At 42.1% G+C, this 19730-nt stretch overlaps 3 protein-coding genes across 3 annotated transcripts; 1 reads left to right on the forward strand and 2 right to left on the reverse strand.

The window, feature by feature from the left end:
• Positions 1 to 75: 75 nt before the first annotated feature.
• Positions 76 to 9301, reverse strand: nckipsd (NCK interacting protein with SH3 domain). The gene is made up of 13 exons (XM_070851182.1): positions 8988 to 9301; positions 7998 to 8110; positions 7698 to 7908; positions 6879 to 6954; positions 6114 to 6655; positions 5081 to 5251; positions 4136 to 4222; positions 3701 to 3839; positions 3519 to 3599; positions 3089 to 3217; positions 2743 to 2832; positions 2461 to 2633; positions 76 to 2049 (listed from the first exon to the last, which is right to left on the reverse strand). Exons 1-13 carry the CDS (start codon positions 9156 to 9158, stop codon positions 1831 to 1833), a joined length of 2202 nt encoding a protein of 733 aa, XP_070707283.1. The 5' UTR covers positions 9159 to 9301; the 3' UTR covers positions 76 to 1830.
• An 885-nt stretch (positions 9302 to 10186) lies between these two features.
• ndufaf3 (NADH:ubiquinone oxidoreductase complex assembly factor) lies at positions 10187 to 13239 on the forward strand. The gene is made up of 5 exons (XM_070848986.1): positions 10187 to 10289; positions 11658 to 11853; positions 11953 to 12019; positions 12286 to 12386; positions 12549 to 13239. The coding sequence occupies exons 1-5, from the start codon at positions 10201 to 10203 to the stop codon at positions 12651 to 12653; spliced, it is 558 nt and encodes a 185-aa protein (XP_070705087.1). The 5' UTR covers positions 10187 to 10200; the 3' UTR covers positions 12654 to 13239.
• A 951-nt stretch (positions 13240 to 14190) lies between these two features.
• LOC139213942 (rab GDP dissociation inhibitor beta) lies at positions 14191 to 18731 on the reverse strand. The gene is made up of 11 exons (XM_070844657.1): positions 18690 to 18731; positions 17905 to 18012; positions 17694 to 17790; positions 17445 to 17579; positions 17147 to 17345; positions 16913 to 17044; positions 16623 to 16722; positions 16339 to 16510; positions 14596 to 14740; positions 14438 to 14492; positions 14191 to 14337 (listed from the first exon to the last, which is right to left on the reverse strand). The coding sequence occupies exons 1-11, from the start codon at positions 18729 to 18731 to the stop codon at positions 14191 to 14193; spliced, it is 1332 nt and encodes a 443-aa protein (XP_070700758.1).
• Between the last annotated feature and the right edge of the window lie 999 nt (positions 18732 to 19730).

Genomic DNA, 19730 nt, shown 5'->3' on the forward strand with positions numbered 1-19730 from the left:
AGGTTTTAATTATGTTGCAAACTTTAACAAAATGTACTTTCACACAGTCATCCTCTCAATAACTGATCCGACCACTTCCACTGTTAAAATATAGCTTTATTAGTTTTATTATAACACAGTCGTAGCACTTCTGCAGACACTGTTAATCATGGAAAGAGACAGTCACACCCCCTCCCCCCCTCTCTCTCTTACATGTACTCACTCACACACACACACACACTGTAAACAGACACACAAATAATCAATGACTGAACACTTGAACATTAACTAAAAACTGATATCACTTCTGGATTGTATCTACCTTCTTAGAAACATTTCCAGAGGGATGAAACCATGCCAGGGACAAAAACTTTAAGTCAAAGTGTAAAACAGGAGAACATCAATCACAACATCATGGGGAGGAAACAAGGAAAGGTACATGTTGCTGTAAAAGTATTAAAACCACGGGGAGATTAAAGAAATGCCCTGTATTTCCTATCCCTTGTCTAGATTTTCAGCAACAGCATCAGATAGTAACTGGAAGTCAACAACACTGACTAATGTTTTATCTCAGATAATGAGTGCAGAACAGTTTTCCTCTCCATGTCGCCACAGCTAACATCAGCCAAGACTCAGTATATTACAGCGATATCATAAGTTGTTATAAAGCCTTATTGCAGCGCAGTTAGTTTGGATGTGAATGCAGCATACGGACAAAAACTCTTCAGTCCGACAGACAAGAATCTGTAAACAGTCACTGACCTCTGACTGAGTTTTGCATATGTAAGTACACAGCGAAGTGTTTGAAAAGCATTAAAGAGACAAAAGTACCAGTCTAAGAAAGCTGCAGACGGAGCCACAGTAGAGACTCAAGATGTAGCAGCAAAAGTTACCCAGCAAACTGCTTAGTCATGATAACACAAGTCAGAGTGTGCTTGTTTCACTAGAACTTTTTAAACTTTTTCTACTTTAATTTCAAGTCTGATGAATGAAGGGGTGAATGAAAGAGGAGGTCAGTTTTTTACAAGTATTAAACTCTCTAAAGAAAATAACGCTCTCAGATACACACAGTAGTTTGGTCCCACTAACAGGGAAGCACATAAAAGTATTCTCACAAAGGCTCAAATGACGGCACTGTCATCTGTAACAGAACTCCATATCAGCCTTTTTCATTTAAAATCTTTGAATTTGTTCAAAAATCAACTAAAAGTTATTTTGGTTAGAATAAAGTTTAGTCATGGTACAGTATACCGTTGGATCACTTGTGATTTTTAAGGTAATTATAACCCAGAAATCTCTGTGAGACAGCTCCAAGGTTTGGCCTATATTCTGGCTAAATTTAATCTGTAGGTATAACTAAACCTTGCAGGTTTTTTGAGCATTTGTCATGTTTTTCTCCTTCTTAAAGAAAGAAAAACTCACACTCATTTTTTCAAATTAAGTTCATATGAAAAAGGAAAAGCTGTGGCAGGTCACCTGGTAGGACACGTACCAATAAGGTTGAGCCCTTACGGCAGCGGCCCAGGTTTGAATGTGGCACGGGCCCTTTGCTGCATGTCACCTCTCTCCTGCCTTTCCTTTCTCACTACTGTGCTTTCTAATAAAGAAAACTCTAAAAAAGAGAGAAGAAAGGAAAAGCTGTGAAAACAACAAGACCATTCTGAAATCAACATCACATGCATGCTGCAGCCCTGGACTGCGAGTCCAAGAAAGAATTGGCAAAACTGATTGGCCTCTCTCGGCTCAGGCTGGCACAGAATACAGTTCTTTGTCTTTCATGCTTTATTGTACGTCCCTGCAGTAGACGGGAGCAGACTACAGTGTGCGAGCGCGATACCGCAATGGTTAGTCCTAATTCTCACAGATTTGTGGGAACTCCTTGTAGATTTGTTGGACAATTAGCTTATCCATCTGCTTCGCTGTAGCGTTCCCTTCGTCCTCTCCTGGGTCTTCCTCTTCCCTGAGAATCCTCTGCAGTGCCCCCTGCAGGTCGGACAGGCGGTGCTGGTGCTCCAGGTAGTCCGTCGAGCGCATTATGGAGTGCATAAGAGAGAGATACTCCATCCGCAGCTTCACAGGGAGGGCGAGAGGAAATTACAATCAGACATGGTAACAGACTGATACAGTATCATTAAAAGGAAAAAAACACAACATCTGGATTTTACAGTTAGTTTCACACATTTGGTTTTGATCCGGATTAAAGAAACAAGATATAATGGGTATATTTATTGTTTGAGCTTTAGAGCTTTAGTTTGTTATCTTTAAACAGAGACAGGCCAAATGTTTCCCAATTTCCTCATCTTTATGCAAAGCTAAGCTAACCAGCTGTAGCTTCAGGTTTACTATACAGGTGTAAAGTGGTATCAAGCTTCTCATCTAACTCTCACAAAGAAAGTGAAAAAGATTCTTTCCCAAAATGTAAAACTATTCCTTTAAAAGGCTGAGAACAATCGGTAGCTGTGCACTGTGTCCAGGTCTCACCTTGTCTCCAGGTGACAGGTCAGATATTTGTCGCACAGCGATGTCAATCATCACCATCATGTCGGTACTGTAGAAGATGTTAGCGGTCTCTTGGCTGGCGAAAACATCCTGCAGAAACTTCAGCACTGAGTGCGGCGCAGGCGGGGTGTGTTTGAACATGCATACGGGGTCGTCTGGAGGGGACGGGACAAAAAAAAAAAAAAAGAGTAATGACATCAGCAGGCTGAAAACATGCAACAACACGCAAAATGAGAAATGTGACAAAAGTATTAGCTATTTTACCGCCTCTGTTCAAAAGCAGCAGCACTTTCTCTGACAGGATCTTGACATTTTTCTTCTTCAGCTCCTGCATGATCACATTGTTGCTGGGTGCTGGGTGACAGATTAGACACGACAATGTATTTATAGTAAAACAATAAAAGCTCTCAGCTGAGCCAGCTGGAAACATGAATGATGACTCTACTGCATTTAATTCTCCCTGTAAGCCTCATCAGTGAGCCAGTGTACAACAATTGGTAAACATAAATGAATGCAGCCATTGTTAATATTATTATTTAGATTTTTCCATCCTGCTGTGACCAGTCAAAATATATCAGCTATAAAAGCCATCTATGGCCGATGTGCTCACCTGTGTGGTGCAGGTTGAAGGCCAGCACGAGGTTCAGGAAGATGTCAGGCAGTTGCTCTGTGGGATCAGAGGGAAGCCCGTTCTCCACCACACCCAGCAGGAACTGAACAAAGTCTGCATTCAAGTGTTCTGAAAGCAGGGAGCATCAGGATTACGTCTTAAATAAATAACACACAATCCCATTAATACTCTTGTTAATGGAGGCATGTCAAACCTATAGATCGGTTTAGGTTTGGAAAATCTTTTGTACTCCGTCAGATAAAATGAAAAATGCATTGCCATGAAGAACACAAAGCTGTTTTTCGCTGTTTTAGAAAAATCAACATTGTTCAGTGGCGCTCTGTTTTTGTGTGGATAACAATATACACAGATGAACAATATCTAAATTTGTTATAACAACAGAAGATTAATAAATATACATATATCATACCGTAATGATGATATGGCACCTGTTCCCCCATAGAGAAGATCATAGTAAGTACCAAAGCTGTGTAGCACATCTTCTGGTGTTCTGAGGAAAGAAAAACAGGCAAGAAATAGTAAATCAGGTCAATGATGGAACATAAGCTCGGTGCAGATGAACAAGAGACAGCGACACATGAACGTTTTCACCTTGTTTGTCAGTCTGTAGGTCCCTGGCCAGCTCCATGGGGAGGATGGAGTTGAGGAAGGTGGAGATAAGAGCAGCATCCAGGCTGCACATCGCCCCGAACACTTTGAGCAGCAGCAGCCGCAGAGACACGCGATGCTCCTGCACGGTCACACGACGGCAACGATGAGCCAACACCAACCAAACACACAGTGAACCCCACCAGCATGCACAGTAACACCCCACTGATGCAGATTTATCCTCCACTAAGGCCACGCAGACTAAAATCCGGATCAACTCGTAGTTCTGCAAGATGCTTTATGCACTCAACAACAAAAATATGAAGAATATTATTGTTCAGCACCTGCATACCTGCTGTCAGAGGCGTTGCAGTGACTGAACCAAGATGATTCTGATCATTCAAAGTGTAGAAAATTATTACAATCATATTCTCTCACCATCTGATAATATGAAACCAGAGACAGCACATTCTCAGAGTGGTTGTCCTTGCACATCCTCTTACACACCTCTGGATCTGCATCAGTCTGTGGAGAAAAAAAAAAACAGCAATGACATAATAGCATCATGACTATGTAACTTGATAATCTGGCCCACGGCTGTGGTCCGTGAACACACCAGAGGATTACGGAGCCCATTAACTTCTCATCTAGACAACCCAGCCCTGATCTGAATTTTGGTCAGGACAAACTGCCAACAAAGAATATTTGGCAGCCTGGACAGTTTACAGATTCAGTCTTTAACCGCACTGTTGGATTTGTCAAGTCGTCTGAGCCGGTCTGATCCTATCAAACACGTCTGGTGTTCACAGCACGACATCTGGACGGGTCCTGTGGTCACATCACAGACTCGTCTTGATATTATAATGATGAGGAAAATACGATGGCATCATCTTGGAAACTCTTGTCCGGCCTGTGATGTGTGTTGAATCAGTATTTTTCCAGCTCTCTCTGAAAACGGTCTCTCCTGGAAAGACTTTATCCATATCCTCTGAGTGTATGTTCTTTTTTTCCAGTACATTTAAACACTTTATATTACTGAGCATATCAATACATAATGACTCATAATGTGACTGAAACTGTATTTTACTTATAAGCTGATGTTTTGCTTTTTTGTTGATGTTATTCCTGTTTTGTAAAGTGTGTTGTTCATGTGTTTATTACTACCCTGCTCATTTGACATTTCATGCTTTTACTGTGAAGAATTTTGCAACTTTTGCTTTGAAAACTGCTTCAAAAACTGTGAATTCTCTCTTCACACGTGTGACACATTCAGTCATAACTTCATGCTTTCTGACTCTTCACTCAGAAAACACAGCACCCGGCAGACTGTTTTAAACGTGACTTGTTACAGGAGAGAGAGGCCAGCGGCTCCCTGCATCATACCAGTATCTTCAGCAGCTCTTCCAGGTAGCAGGCGATGAGACTGTGGTCTTCATGAAGCGCCCAGCTGCGCTGCTGGGAGTCGTCTCTGTGGCGAGCGAGGTCGCTGAAGATCACCTCCAGCCTCTGTTCGTCGTGACACACCTGACCCTGCGGCAGCGCTGCACTCAAATCCTACAGAGAGATATAGCAAAATGACACACCTATTTCTGCCATAACCTGAAATACCAGCACAAACAAACACTTTCTACTCTCTGACACAGAGCGTTACTGCTTATCAGTATCACAAATATATCTTACATGTGGACAAAACTGTTACTTTTTTATGTAATAAATAACATTTAGTGAAATGTAAAAACTGATGTTTGTGTTTACAGCTTTGTAATGAGCTGAAAGATGTTTTTAAAAAAATGGTGAATTGCAGCGTTTATGAGTAATTTTATAGGATAAGGATCCTTCCATACTCTATAGCACTTGTATCAACACTTGTTTTTCACAATGAGACACGGCTCTTAATTAAAAAGTACTAAAAACAACATGAACAGGCTTGAAAATCATCAGAGCTGTAACATTCAATTAGATTTTGTTTAAAGGTCTCTGTATTGTCAGTGTTTTGTGAAGCGACACTGAAGAGGCCTCTAATAGACCACAGAGTACTATTTGTATCAGCATGGTCACAGCGTGTACACGTTTCATCATGTGAATACAAGGTGCAGGTGAAAGCTTTCGGCAGTTGCTGCTTGGGGTTACAACAGACGCCACCAACTATTTGCCTAGAGGAAGAAACAGAAATATCTGCCAGCACAGAATCAGCAGTTCATTTCAAGCTTGGGTTCACACCATTAAGCTTGACTTTAAAAACAGGAAATGAGTGAGTGATACTGAGAGCGCCGTCCTCTGCGTCTCAGAACGCCACTGAGAAATGTCAGCTAAATGCAGACTGAGCTGTAACTCTAAACGACACCGGTATTCTCCTTTGAGCTGGCGAGGCTCCAGGATGCTGATGTGCAAATGATGTAATGAAAACAAATCTGACCTTGCTCTCCACCAGCGAGAGGAGTACTTGCTCCAAAGCTGAGGAGGCCTGAGGTAAAGCCGTCTGCAGATGGCCAACCACCACGCCGACGGCGACCCGCGACAGCTCGTAACTCAAGCCCGTGTTCTTTCGTACCAGCTCGATCAGTTCAGCCCCAATAGTCAAGGGAACCGGCTCAGAGGTAGTGGGGCTGCCAGGAGGGCTTTCAGCGACAGATGGGGGGGCGACAGGCCATTCACTTTCTGGCTGGTCCTCCACGGCGGGCTGAGGAGGAGGGGTGGGCTGGGGGGGCTGTGGAGCCGGGCTTTTCTTTGCAGGAGCTGGCTGAGGAGGGGAGTCAGAGGAAGGCATGTCCAGAGGCGGTGCAGGGGGCTTCATACGGGATGGCACGGGAGGAGGGGGGGTGCTGGACACACTTGGCAGACTGACATCGGAGGAGACCGGTGAGCGGGAGGAGCCAGAATCTAAAGAGGTGGTGCTGATTGAGAGGGAGGGAGCAGGGGAAGGAGGGAGAGAGGAGCCTCTGGAGGGGACCTCCGGCTCTGCGGGGAGAGAGAGAGAGAGAGAGAGAGGGAGGGAGAGAGGGAGAGAGATTTAGTTACAGACAGGAGAGTGAACAGGAATGACCTGACTAAGAATAGAGTGTGTTGGTGAAGTACAGCGCTGCAGCAGGTAGCATCAGCAGAAACACTGTGCTGTAACCTACGAGGCTGTAATAAACTCATCACTAATGCTGTGAGTACACCGCTGCTCTCGGAGTCTCACCTGGACGTCGGCTGTTTCGCTGTTTCTCGGGGGGAGGTGGGGTGATTGGAGCCGCACGACGAGGTTGAGGAGGCACCTGCAGGAGAGGACACGGGAGGTGAAATTGAGCATATGCAGGATTATTTGAGGGCATATTGTGTGTTTGTGTTTACAGTTCTAACCTGCACCACATGAGCATATTGTTGATTTAATTGTCACTGCTTACAGACAGGTGTTACCATCAGGTAGAATTATTGACAGAATCTCTCATGATCGACATCTCCTGGTGTTATTTTGATTAATGAAGGCTGAAGAGACTTTTTAATCCTAAAGATGGACTCAGCCTTTGGATGAAGCTTTTTATGATTAACTGATCAAGTAACAATCCCTGGTAACAAATATCTCTGAGGTATGATGTTATTGTAGATCACTGGCGTCATTTGGCTGCATGTTTGATCACTAGTGAGATACAACTGCAAAAAAGCAAAGAAACTTTATTTTTAAAGCGCTTCGAAACAAAAGTTAGACGAGCTCTATGGGAAGAAGACTAGAAACCAAAGACAGAGATAATAATTATTAAAACAATAGAAAAATACAACTATAATCCAGAATGTAAAAGTTATAAAATCAAGAAAAAGTTAGAGGAAATAAATGTCTTTAAAGATAATTCAATTTCTGTTCTGTTGTTTCGTCTTGGCTGTAACAGGTAACATCACTGTGAGGCACAAACAGTGTATTTCTGTCCAAAAGTAACAAGAAATGTCTATAACCTCTGTAAATATCTGAATCCTGTATATCTGAGTCAAATAAATCATTAGATGAGTACTGTGTGTGTGTTACCTGGTAAAAGCCCTGTTCTCCTTGCATACTGTCCATGCTTCCTGATAGCGGCACGCTCCCCTGACGACCATAGTCTCTGTTAAGGCCGTTGGGTGGAGGAGGAGTCTGACTGAGAGATATTTCACTGCTGGAGGAAGGGATGCCTTGTTTGTGGCCGGTGGACGAGGAACTTCGTCGCGCAAGCGTCTCCTTTCTGTGATGGATGAGCTTCCTACAACAGAGGAGAACAGGGACTCATACACCAAACGTAGAACATGTTTGAACCAATGCATTAAGATTATCGTGAGCATTTTGACTCACTGTAGAACATCTCTCTGCTCCAGGTTGTATTTGCCTCCATTTTTTAAGGCCACATTGTGGATTCCTTCGATTGCTCTGTCAATAGACTGCAGCACCTCATCCTGCTCTGGAGCCTATCGGTGAAAACAGACAGAAAAATAGGGAATGAGATGCACAAATTAAATATTCATTAACACAATTATTAAACTTTAAACAAGAAAAGAACAGAACAGTCGCTCGGGGACGTGTGTGACTGCGGGCACAAACAAACTAGGGCAGTTATCTAACAAAAACAGCCTTTTAACCAGAGTCACACGCACCCAGCGAGGCCCCACATTCAGGTTCATTAAACTGCCACAGCCAGTGTCATTAACAACAGGAGGGAGCATTCCTGTCCCGACGGTGTGTGAGCCTGTGATTTTACAAAATACATGCTTGGACTAGTTCACTGAAAGTCTGGATGCTTGGAAAAAGGAGTCTCCTCACACATGTGGGTGTGACAGAGAAAACCAGAAGCTCTGAGGAAGGGAGAAGATACTTATTGAAAGAGGAAAGCAGGGAATTATCCCTCATGATAAATCAGAGATGGTCACATGAGCAGATTAATCTCATTTAAGCAGAAACAATGGCTTTCTGTCTTGGTTTCCTTGCTGGTCCTGTCCTTGGATCTGTCCCTTATCCTGTACTGTATCATCCTGTCCTGACTCCTGTCCCTCACCTCCTCTCTGTCGCAGTGAGCAGCTGCAGTGCAGATGACCGTATCCCCACATAAAGCGACCCTTCCAATAATTTATAGGCTCTTCTACAAGCATGCATTTCCTCCCTGGCAATGATCAGCAGTCAGCTTCAACATGGCCTTCACAGCAGCACACAGAGCACAGCTACATGGGGTCTGTCTCTCTCGATCCCATCAATTCAGCCCTTTACGCTGCTACGCATTCATGAGATCTCACTGCACCTCCGGGTGGAGACGAAAAGAGAGAAACACACAGTTCAGACAGAGGTGTTTACCTGTATTTTTTCGATATATGAGGCTGGGATGTAGCCGGTTTCCCCCGAGCTGCAGCGGGAGCCCAGCCACCAGTGTTTGTTGCTCCTCTCCAGGATTAGGAAGCTTTCTCCGGCCGCGAAGTGCAGCGAGTTGGGCTCCGCGGATCGGAAGGCGTACAGAGACCGGTACATAGTTCAATACAACACTTCAACACGCCGAAATGAGCCGAAACAGCGACAGAGCCGGTGTCAGAAGATAAGGAGTCTCCGAGTGGGGAAATGTGCCCTGTTGGAGGTGATTTAGAGAGGCTGTGAAGGCATGGCCCCGGTGGATCGGCTGCTGTCTATTTACTATGTAGCTCAGATCATCTGACCCGCGGCTGTTCCGGGTAAACACCACAGGGGGCGCTGTCACCCCTGAACACGCCCCCCAGACATTTTAATCACAGGCAGCGCCGTCGATCCGGACATTAATGCGATTTCTGCATAATAAAACATATAATAATCAAAACATTACTCTCAGAGGCACGTTTGGTTTTTATATTGTGTAGTGTAGTTTTAGTGCTAAACTCCATTTATGGTTAAAACTACTCAGTATTACACTAACAACTCAACTGTAGAAAGCTCAGTGTGATGGCATCAACAGTTTATGAATCACTAGTAATTATATAATGCATTTAAGTGTCCCATTGCATTTGAGACAACATCTATAAACAATACAAACACACTACAATAATATTATTAAACATTAATAATAATAATAATAATAAATTGCTGTATAGTACTAGTCCACATTATGTCATTAGAATGATCCCAATGATCTTAAAATGTACTTTTTTATGGTACAAAATGCAAATGTTGAGCCTGACAATCCGGTGGTACAGTTCATTTAATCATTTCTGTAATATTTTTATTGTGATGTAGTTTAACTCAATAAGTGGAGGTCATAGGTGACAGTTTTCATGTTATTTCGGTTTTGAAAGATAAAAACATTAGCTTCAGCATTTAACTGATGACATCAGATACATTTGAAGATATATTTTCCTTCGCTTTAAACCAACTGGAGATCAACATCTACACATTTTGAACAAAATATAACACGGCCGTCTATTAGAAACACAGACGTAGGATCATAAATGATCGATTTAGCGTTACACAACACCGGAAGCGGGCGGCTGGTGTTACACAGAATTCGGTCCCCCTGTCCGTCGCCGGCTGGTGTGTCTCCGTCAACATGGCCACTGCGGTGTGCGCCAGATTCCTCCTTCAGAGATCAGCTCAAGGGTTTCTCTTCTCCTCCAGGGCAGCGCCCGCTTTCTCCAGGTACGGCCGTGTTTTATTTAAGGCGAAGATTTAAGATGATTTTAACTCCAAGTAAAAGTGTCCCTAGTTGTGACTTTCCTCCCCTCTGTGTGGGACCTGAACATCCAAGACTCATGATATTGTTATGAAATATCTGCCTTATCACTGGAGTTACATGCTGGAGTTATTCAACAGAGGCAATATTAGTTTTGAGACATATTTTATGTAGCACTATTCTCAGAAAAAAGTAAATTGCTCCTCACTTTAACTATTACAGTCATATTCTGTGTGGATTTACTCTGTAGGTCACATTGTCATATTATCTCATGGCACAAACTCTTCTCTTGTCTGATTCTGATTCTGTTTGTTCACTACTACAGTTAGAACTACATGAGGGCTAGAGCTGCAGGTAGTCATTAATTTCATTTGATTATTATCTTTTTGATTGATTAACTGATCATGAGGTCTAGAAAATGACAGAAAATAGGCACCACATATGCACTGCAGGAGACAATGAAGTATTCAACAATCGCAGCTGTCAACATAACAAATAAACAGTGAAATAACAAAATTGTTGTTTCTGTTATTTTTCTTTCTCTTTGGTGCTCTACCAGACAGTTTATCACCTTGTTTGGCATTTTAAGACATAGATGGTTGTCATGAGATAAAACCAAAGGCTGTCCAGGTCGGTCATCAGATTATATGTACAAGTTGAGATATTTAAATGTCATGTGATGTTTGTGAGTGCTGCTTTGTGAAGATCAGATGAAGATCTAATTTGATTGGATTGAAACACCACACACAAACAACACAACAGTGTGCCAAGATCCCATATGCCCATGAGTAACGAGCTCTAAGCCCGTTTGACCGTCAGACAGCATATCTGGCTCCATCTGGTGGAGTAAAATCTTCCCTCCACGCTGACCTTTGCTGCGCTGCTTAAATAACCAGCTGACAAGACATCAGTCGACTGGTGCGTTGCAGCTCAGAAACAAAAGATTGTTCAGCCTGCTTAGATTTTTGTACTTGTCAGGAAGAAAAAGTGCAAGAACAGGCTATAATGTGCTGCAGCTCCTTAGGCAAGCAGAGACGTTTGTGTCCTGGCTGCCTCTTTTCTGCAGAAACAGGCCTGAAGCTTTTGGCTGTCGGCCTTGTCAGGAAGTTGGCAGTACGTCTTTGGCTCTTAAACTAGGCCATATGGCAACCGTTCTGCTGTGCCAGCCTGTGTTTTACAAAATGTAAAGTGTTGGAGGACATACAGAGACAAGTGGTGTGCAATAAATCCATAATTACAATACAAAATTGATACTCAAAATCACAGAAAATGATCTGCCTTGTGTACTCAGTATGGCATCGGTCCTTACTTAGTTTACTTGTCTTTTGTTCCAGTCCATTTCTGTGTCGTGCACATAGATTGGGCCCCAGTGATGATGAAATTTACCAGCGTACCACAGTGTCCATCATGCAGAAGGAGCTGGGCAGCGGGGCCATGATCCAGTCCTACAGTTCCCACGGATTCAACATTGATGGCAACAGGGTGTTTGGGCCCTGTGCAGTGCTGCCTCCTGCGATCCTCCAGTGGAACGTGAGATCAATATCCAAACTACCTTCGCTGCTCAGAGTTTGTTGTGTCATAGACTGCTGTGTGTTACAATTGAAATGCCTATAATTACTCTCTGTGCAGGTTGGAAGTCATAAAGACATCACAGAAGAAAGTGTCTCACTTTTCCATTTGCTTGAACCAAGAATAGGTAAAAATAAAAGCACCATGACATACAGAAACATGAATAGTGTATGTAGTAGTGTGAGGCCACCACGAGCAAACAGAACACTTTGAGTTTCATTTGGTGTTTCGATGATGTTGGTGGAGATCACTGATTTACACGTTGGTCCACAATCCCCCATATTTAGGGTTCTGGGATTTAATTCATATAGTTTTCATACTCATCATGTATATGATGTATTTAACTGAAAATATACGTCATTTGACTTATTTTTTTGTCATTTATTTATGCAGAGATTCTAGTGCTGGGCACAGGCGCACGGGTTGAACGAATCAACCCCTCAGTTCTTGCTCTGCTCAAGAGTAAAGGCATCGCTGTGGAGGTGCAAGACACGGTAAAGTGTGCCCAGTGTCTCAGTGTACATTAAGTGCAAATGCTCTTCAAGCATGACCGCATGCAAGATTTATTTTAACAAGCGTCCAAAAACACTTTAAAGCTAACTGAGCTGCCCTAGTTGACCTTTCTCTCTTTCTTTTTAATCTTTACTTTTGTGCAGCCAAATGCGTGTGCAACCTTCAACTTCCTGACTAGTGAGCGAAGAGTGGCAGCCGCTGGTCTGATCCCTCCACCTGTCAGCACCGCACTGGAGGTGACAGAGTAATAAGAGTTGTGGCGTCAACAGAAACAAGGACTGATTTCTGCAGATGGAGATTAGAGGTTTCTGAATGATCTCAGGTCTGCAGGATGGTTATTCCACTTCTGCACAAAGCGTCCAAAGGAGCAAACTTGGTGGCATCCATCTTTGAAGAAAAGATCACTATATTCGATTACAGTTGTTATTTTTTCAAGATCAAGGTGTTTGAAGCAGCTGTCGTCGCCCTGTGATCTGGCTCTGATCTGAGAATCTGACCATATATTCATGTACTGGTGATGTTGGATTTTCTGTCACTATTCCAGGCAGTGAGCATTTGCTTCTACATGCAAGCGTTAACTTGCATGTTAACTTAACAGTTGCTTTGAAATCAAGTGCTTGTATAGAAATACTGTGATATGTGTAAGAAATATGTATTTAAAAGATTTACATGCAACAAACAATAACTCGAGTGTCATGAATTTAATGTGTTTTCATCATCATGCAATGCATAAATGTATAATAATACATGGATTATTTATTATTTTAAAAGGTCCAAGGGAGAGTTACTATTGTCTGTGCAGCTGAAATGCAGTAAAAATCCTTTGTGTGTGAATGTGCTCCAGCCCTCTAGCCGAGGTGTTGGTGGTGACTGTCCTTCATTTGGTTAAGCCTCTTTATTCTGTGCTTGTGTCCGTCCTCTGCCTCCTGCAGCTCTGCCACCAACAAGCTGTATGTGTGCAGCATATGACATAATTCAGTGGCTTTGTCCTTCTCACACATAAGCTCCATAGATAAGAGAGTCCACAAATCCCCTGCACATCATCACTAATCATCTGCCTCAGTGCCGCATTCCCAGCGTCAGTCTGAATGTTTAAATCCCTGTCGTTCACATGCAGAGTGCTGCATGATTACTTTCACCTACTGATTGGTGCTTATAAATGCTTAATACATTTGCATTTCCAGTTAAACTGGCTCCATATAGGTCACCTTTGTCCATTTGTAGAGATGATACGTTCAGGTACTCAAGTTTTAATTACACTGATGAGTAAATAGGTGAAGTTGACTTATGAAGGAGCAATGTAAACATTTGAACACACTGAATATGGAGTTGTCTTTACTAGATAAAGTCATAATTTAGCCGAAATTTCAGCCGGTTTCAGTTGAAATGTCTTGAGACAAATGTAAGAGGAATTTGATTTACTTTGGGAAAGGTGCAAACAATAAAACCTAAGAGCTTTGCAGCAAAAAAGTTGCACTGAGTACAGAGCATTACCCTGCTCAAACATTGCAAATGCAGAGGAATGAAAAAAGGAAAAGATGTTTTCCAAACAGTTACTCAGCACCACTGTGAATATATAGGGTTACACAAAATGGAGAAATTATAGGAAACAAATTAGAGGACAAAAAAAAAACACCCAACACTTAAGAGTACAATCACAATTCACCCTACAGGCTACAGAGCACCATCTGATTTACAGCTGTGCAGTAGTATAATCATCCATTATGTCATTATGGCCTTCCAGCTGTCGAACTGTTGAATTGGTCCTGATGCTGAAAGTCTTTCTCAGTCATCATCAGACGTGTGAGATTGGTGTCTCTGTGATCCTCCTCCGAAGAGCTGTGATCCTGTGATCCGGTGATACATGTCTTTGATGTCCACACATTCGGCCTCAAAGTGGTTCGTTGCATCATATGAGCGGGAGATAAAAATCTAGTGAAGACGGAGGAGAGAAGAGAAGTTTGACCCACCACACCTTAAGATATTTTATTGTATTTTTACAGAAAATATTTTGGAGGAATAGCCTTATTACCTGACTCTTTCTTCCATCATCATTGGGAACTAGCAGGCTTCTGACTGAAACAAATCTAGATTCAAGGTGGACAGCAAATAACATCAATTAAATTCTATTAGAAATGTAAACTTATATGTTACAAACAGGAAAATAAAAGATTTTAAAGTGTCACTAACTTTTGCATGATGGGCTCAAGAAGCTCCAGCCCTGGTTGAACTTCTTTCTCTGGGTTGCTGGTTTCTGCAAGCGTGCTCACAGTGGCGATGTACACCCCGTCTGAGGCCACATTATGGGCATAGGACACTACAGATATGTAAATATCTGCGTGGACAAAAGAGAAGGCATTTTCTATTATAAGTCACTGTGATCAACTTTTCATAGATAAAATTAAGCAAGAAAGGTTTGCTTCACACGAAAGTCTTCGTGGTGTGAATGACATTTTGAGTAAATACAATTGCACTCAGAATCATTCAACCCCCATTGCAACTTAGGTGTATTGACAATAAATTACAAACTTTCAGCTGTGTTCAATGAACAGCTCAAACAAGAACAATTTAAATAGCTCAATGCTACTAATATTACAGATGGTTTCTCCAAATTCAACACAAAATGGCACTTTTAATACTACTACTACTACTACAACTACTACTACTGCAGTCTTAAAATTATTCAACCCCCTGAATAGAATGCCTCATAAGAGATAGAACACATCAAATACCTGGACTGGCTCAGAGTTTGTTCACAGTGACGTTTGGTTGAGTGTTAGAAATATGGGTGCATCAAGAGAATTGTCCGAAATGTTAAGAGAGGAGATCAGCAAAGACAGCAAAGGCACTGCATGTTACTGGAGATACTGTTGGAAGCATAGTTCACAGTTCAAAGCTAAAGGATCTCTGGCTGCACTACTTGGACGTGGCAGAAAGAGGAAGCTACCAACGGCTGCCACCAGATTTCTGAGGAGGCAGGAGGCCTCAAGTGACTGCAAAAGACCTGCTGCAGGACTTGGTGACAGCAGGCACTGAGGTTTCAGTTTTTACAGTAAGGTGCATACTAAACGCTGAAGGACTGAAACCATATAAATAAGCCACAGAGGTTTTGTGATTCTGTTCTGTGGAGCGATGAAACAAAACTGGAACTTTTCAGGTCTGTGGATCAGCGTCTGGAGGAGGAAGAATGAGGCATAAGCTGAAAAGAACAGCCTGCCTACAGAGAAGCATGGATTCAATTAAGTATCAGGAAATCCAGGAGAAAACATCAGGCCGACTGTGAGGAAGCTGAAGCTTAGGTGTCATTGGGCCTTCCAACAGGACAATGATCCCAAGTCCACCAAGGTCCTGGAAGATACTGGAGTGGCCGTCACAATCACCTGACTCAAATGGCATAGAAAATCTCTGGTATTTGAAGAAGGCGGTTGCAGCACACAAACCCAAGAATATCAGAGAGCTGGACATTATTGCCCATGAGGAATGAGTTAAGATTCTTCAGGAACAATGAACCTGGTGTCTGGATATGCAGCAGGTCATGACAGCAAAAGGGAACTCTACTAAGTATTAAAGATGCTTGTCAAGAAGGGGTTGAATAATTATGAGACTGTCATTTAAAGTGACATATTGTGTTGAATTTGAAGAAATCATCTGTTATATTAGTTGTGTTGAGCTATTTCAATTGTTCTTTAAATTTTGCCATTACACCTAATTTTCAATGGGTGAATCATTTTAAGTGCGACTTTATATGTGGCAACTTCTCTACTGCATCCAGACTCTCATGTATTCCTCAGATGAAGAATAAACTCAAACCCAAATTGAAGCTCACCTCTTGGTCTGCATCTGTGTTCAACTTTTCATCTCAGCCCAGAAAACTTTATTTTCTTTATTTAAAAGTTTATTTTCATGATTTGGCAGTGAAAACAGACAAAATACCTGATTTCCTGTTGAATTGTGTTTGAGGGATGATGATTTGACAGGACTTGGCCTCATGGGTATTTTTAACTGGATGATTTAATAAACAGATGACTCTTATCACACGCCCCACTTTCCTCACTCGATTCGGAACGTAGGTGGGGTCGCAGATGAGCTGTTTACAGTGGAACAGCTGTGAAAGAGAGAAAGCGGGACAACATCACCACTGTGCTGCTGGACATTTTCCCCAAACGTAGAAACTTCTCTTGGACTTCTCTACCCTCCGTCTGCATGACCACACTTACCTTCCCCTCAGATTTCACAGCTTTCACTTTGCCGTTTTCCATCACAATCTCAGCCACCGGCCTGTTCAGCAGGAAAGTTCCTCCGTACTCTGCACTCAATCTGAAAAACACACCGAAGCCGATTGGATCTATGGTGACTAACACTGATGAATATAATATCTGTGTCAGTGTGTAAATTCCAAGCCAGGTTGCCTACTTGATGTTGATCTTGCCACACTGATTGTGATAAGAAGACAAACTTGCACTTTTTGAAAGAATTCAGGGAGAAATCTGAGAAATTATTCTGTTACCTAGCGAATCCTTGTGGTAATTCACCCAGCCCGTACACCGGGTAGAGGTATGGACTGGTGTTGTGGCGGGACAGAGACTCGGCGTACAGCTTGAGCCGTGTGATGGTTTCCAAACACGGCTGGTCCAGGTAACTACAGGGTCACCAGGAGACCAGGAGTAAATCACACCAGGTAGGTTTTAACGTAAACACACGTCATTTGTTATCAGGTTCGTTTGAAGTTCCTGTGACTGACCTCTCGCCGCTGTGTAAGGCGATGGCGTGACCCGTGAACTCCATGACATCTAGTCCCAGGTCAAAATGGCAGAAGAAGTCCCGTGTGGTGGTTTTCTTAGGATCCATGTCGTGGTAGGTCCGAGGGCTACTCTCGTCAAAGTTCAGGACGAAGAGCAGCAGCTTCTTGAACCTTCTCTTGTCAAACATGCCCATCAGATCTGGAAAATAAAAGTTTACTTGAATGTTATCAAATTAATAAAATATGGATTTGATAAGCATAAATGCATAAAAAAGTTTAGAAAAACTTTGGTCATCACCTGAAGCCTGGGCTTCTTCCTCTGTCCCGGGGACTTTGTGCAGTTTGCCTGCTTTGTATACATAGCTGCCTTCAACGACTTTGAAGTCCACGAACCGAGTAACCTCAGTGTGCATCAAGATTTTCACCAGTTCACCTAAAGCAGATGCAGAGCAGAGGGTGCAGACCATGACTGTGCACTCTTTTCTACTAAAATGATGCAGATAAAAGCAGTTGCACAAAGTCCAGATGAATAACACTAGGCTCTCACCACTGGAAAGAAAAAATTTGGGGATAAGGTCAATGTTCCACTCTTTTCCATGGCCCATAGACTTATCAGGGCCTGGAACCTTAAACTTCTTGTACAGCTGTAAATGTAGAAAAATAGGAAATGAACAAATCAGCATTGCAGCAGCAGCTTTGTAAAATGGAGGATATTCATGTCTGCTCATCATGTGTTATTTGTGTCTGTGTGGACAAACCTCCCCAAGGGAAGGAATGGATGCACTCTCTCCGCCATAGTAAGGATTCTTGTCAATGTGAAGGACCTTTTTCCCACTTTGAGACATTAAACCAGAGAGGACACATTCCTGAAACAGTGAAGGGATTGACAGTAAAGTGCATGAGCATCTCCAGATCAAGGTTATCGTAATGACGTCATTTAATTGTCATAAATCCATCAAAACACTCTACATGTGAATGATTTGTTAAGTATGACCATTTCACCAACAAACAAACAGTTTTACTTTAAACTATTCAAGACTCATTTAGTGAAAATCAAAGAACAGGTGAGGCAGTATATTTTCAATTTCTCTGTTTAAAATATTCATGTAGGTAATGAAAATTATTCTGTGGGATTGTTCATTTCTTGGCACGTGTGAATAAAACATTTCAGTCATAGCAATAATCCTATTTTTAGTGAGGAAAAATGCTCTGTTAACAGAAGTTGTGGTAAAATCTAATTAGGAAGCAGAATTTGCTGTTGATAAACTGATGACACGAGTTGTGATAATAGCAGGAAACATTTATTCTGTATTTAAAACACACACATATACACTAAATACAATTACCCTTCATGTCTTACCACATGCACAAAGGCTCTTTAGTTAATGGGGCTAAAACTCTTTGCAGCTAAAGATACCGATGATTTTGTTCTTAAGAGGCTGTCTGAGTGGACCTACAGTAGTAGCAATGCCCTTGGAACTGAACGCTTGCAATTGTCTTCATGTGCCTCATACAGTAGGACAATAAGTACAAGTTTTCTTACCTTAAGTCCAGTACCAAGCACAATAATATCATATTCCTGCATTCTGACAGTCTCTCCTCTTGTTCCTCACTGCCTCTCTGAGACTCTGGACTTTTCCTGAGTGTAGCCTGTTGTACTATTGTGCATGTGTGTGTGTGTGCATGTGTGTGTGTGTGTGTATGTGTGTGTGTGTGTGTGTGTGTGCGCGCGTGTGCGTGTGTGTGTCGGGGGGGGCAGTTGCATATATGTATACAGAGATAGGCGTAGGTATGATGACGATAAGTGACAGTAATTGCTTTGTGTTCCCCTTCGCAATAATCCTCTTAAGACTGGCACATCTATGCTTATGTGTGTGTGTGTGTGTGTGTGTGTGTGTGTGTGAGAGAGAGAGACAGACAGACAGACAGACAGACAGAGAGAGAGTGGGATTGGTTTTAAGAGGTGGGGTCTCTCAGAGACAGACTGATTGTGGTATTGATTGTCATCAGTGGAGGTAATTCAAAGTATTATTAGTGAAATGTACCTTTAAGTTTCACGAGTAAAAGTCCTGGTTCTGCAGTAAAATGCTCCTTGTGACTGATATACACTCAGTTGCCAGTTTATTAGGTACCTTGCGCTGTGCTTTAGTGACAGGTGTTTCTATTATTTTGTCCACCCAGCTAGTTAATATTGATGCATTCATGTGTTAATGTTTAAATATAGCCTCTTTCTGCCTGAATCAGAATCAGAATCAGAATTACTTTAATAATCCCCAGGGGGTAGTAAGTAATAATAATGATAATAATAATAATAATAATGATACAAAGAATACCACTACTACTAATAATAACATATAACAACATGTACATTCAGAGTGAGATCATGTATTATATAATACTAATAATAGTGTGTGTGTGTGAATAGATACTTAAAGGAGACCTTCTTAGAAGTTTAGAGGGGAAATAGCAGCACACAGTTCAGAGACGTCTAGAAAACTGATTGGTGTGAGTTTATATGTTTACAATATTTGAAAGAACACAAATCTTTCTATATTTTGATGAAAAATTAGCAATGATGACCAAT

Source organism: Pempheris klunzingeri, chromosome 2 (genome assembly GCF_042242105.1).
Source record: "Pempheris klunzingeri isolate RE-2024b chromosome 2, fPemKlu1.hap1, whole genome shotgun sequence".
NCBI lineage: Eukaryota > Metazoa > Chordata > Actinopteri > Acropomatiformes > Pempheridae > Pempheris > Pempheris klunzingeri.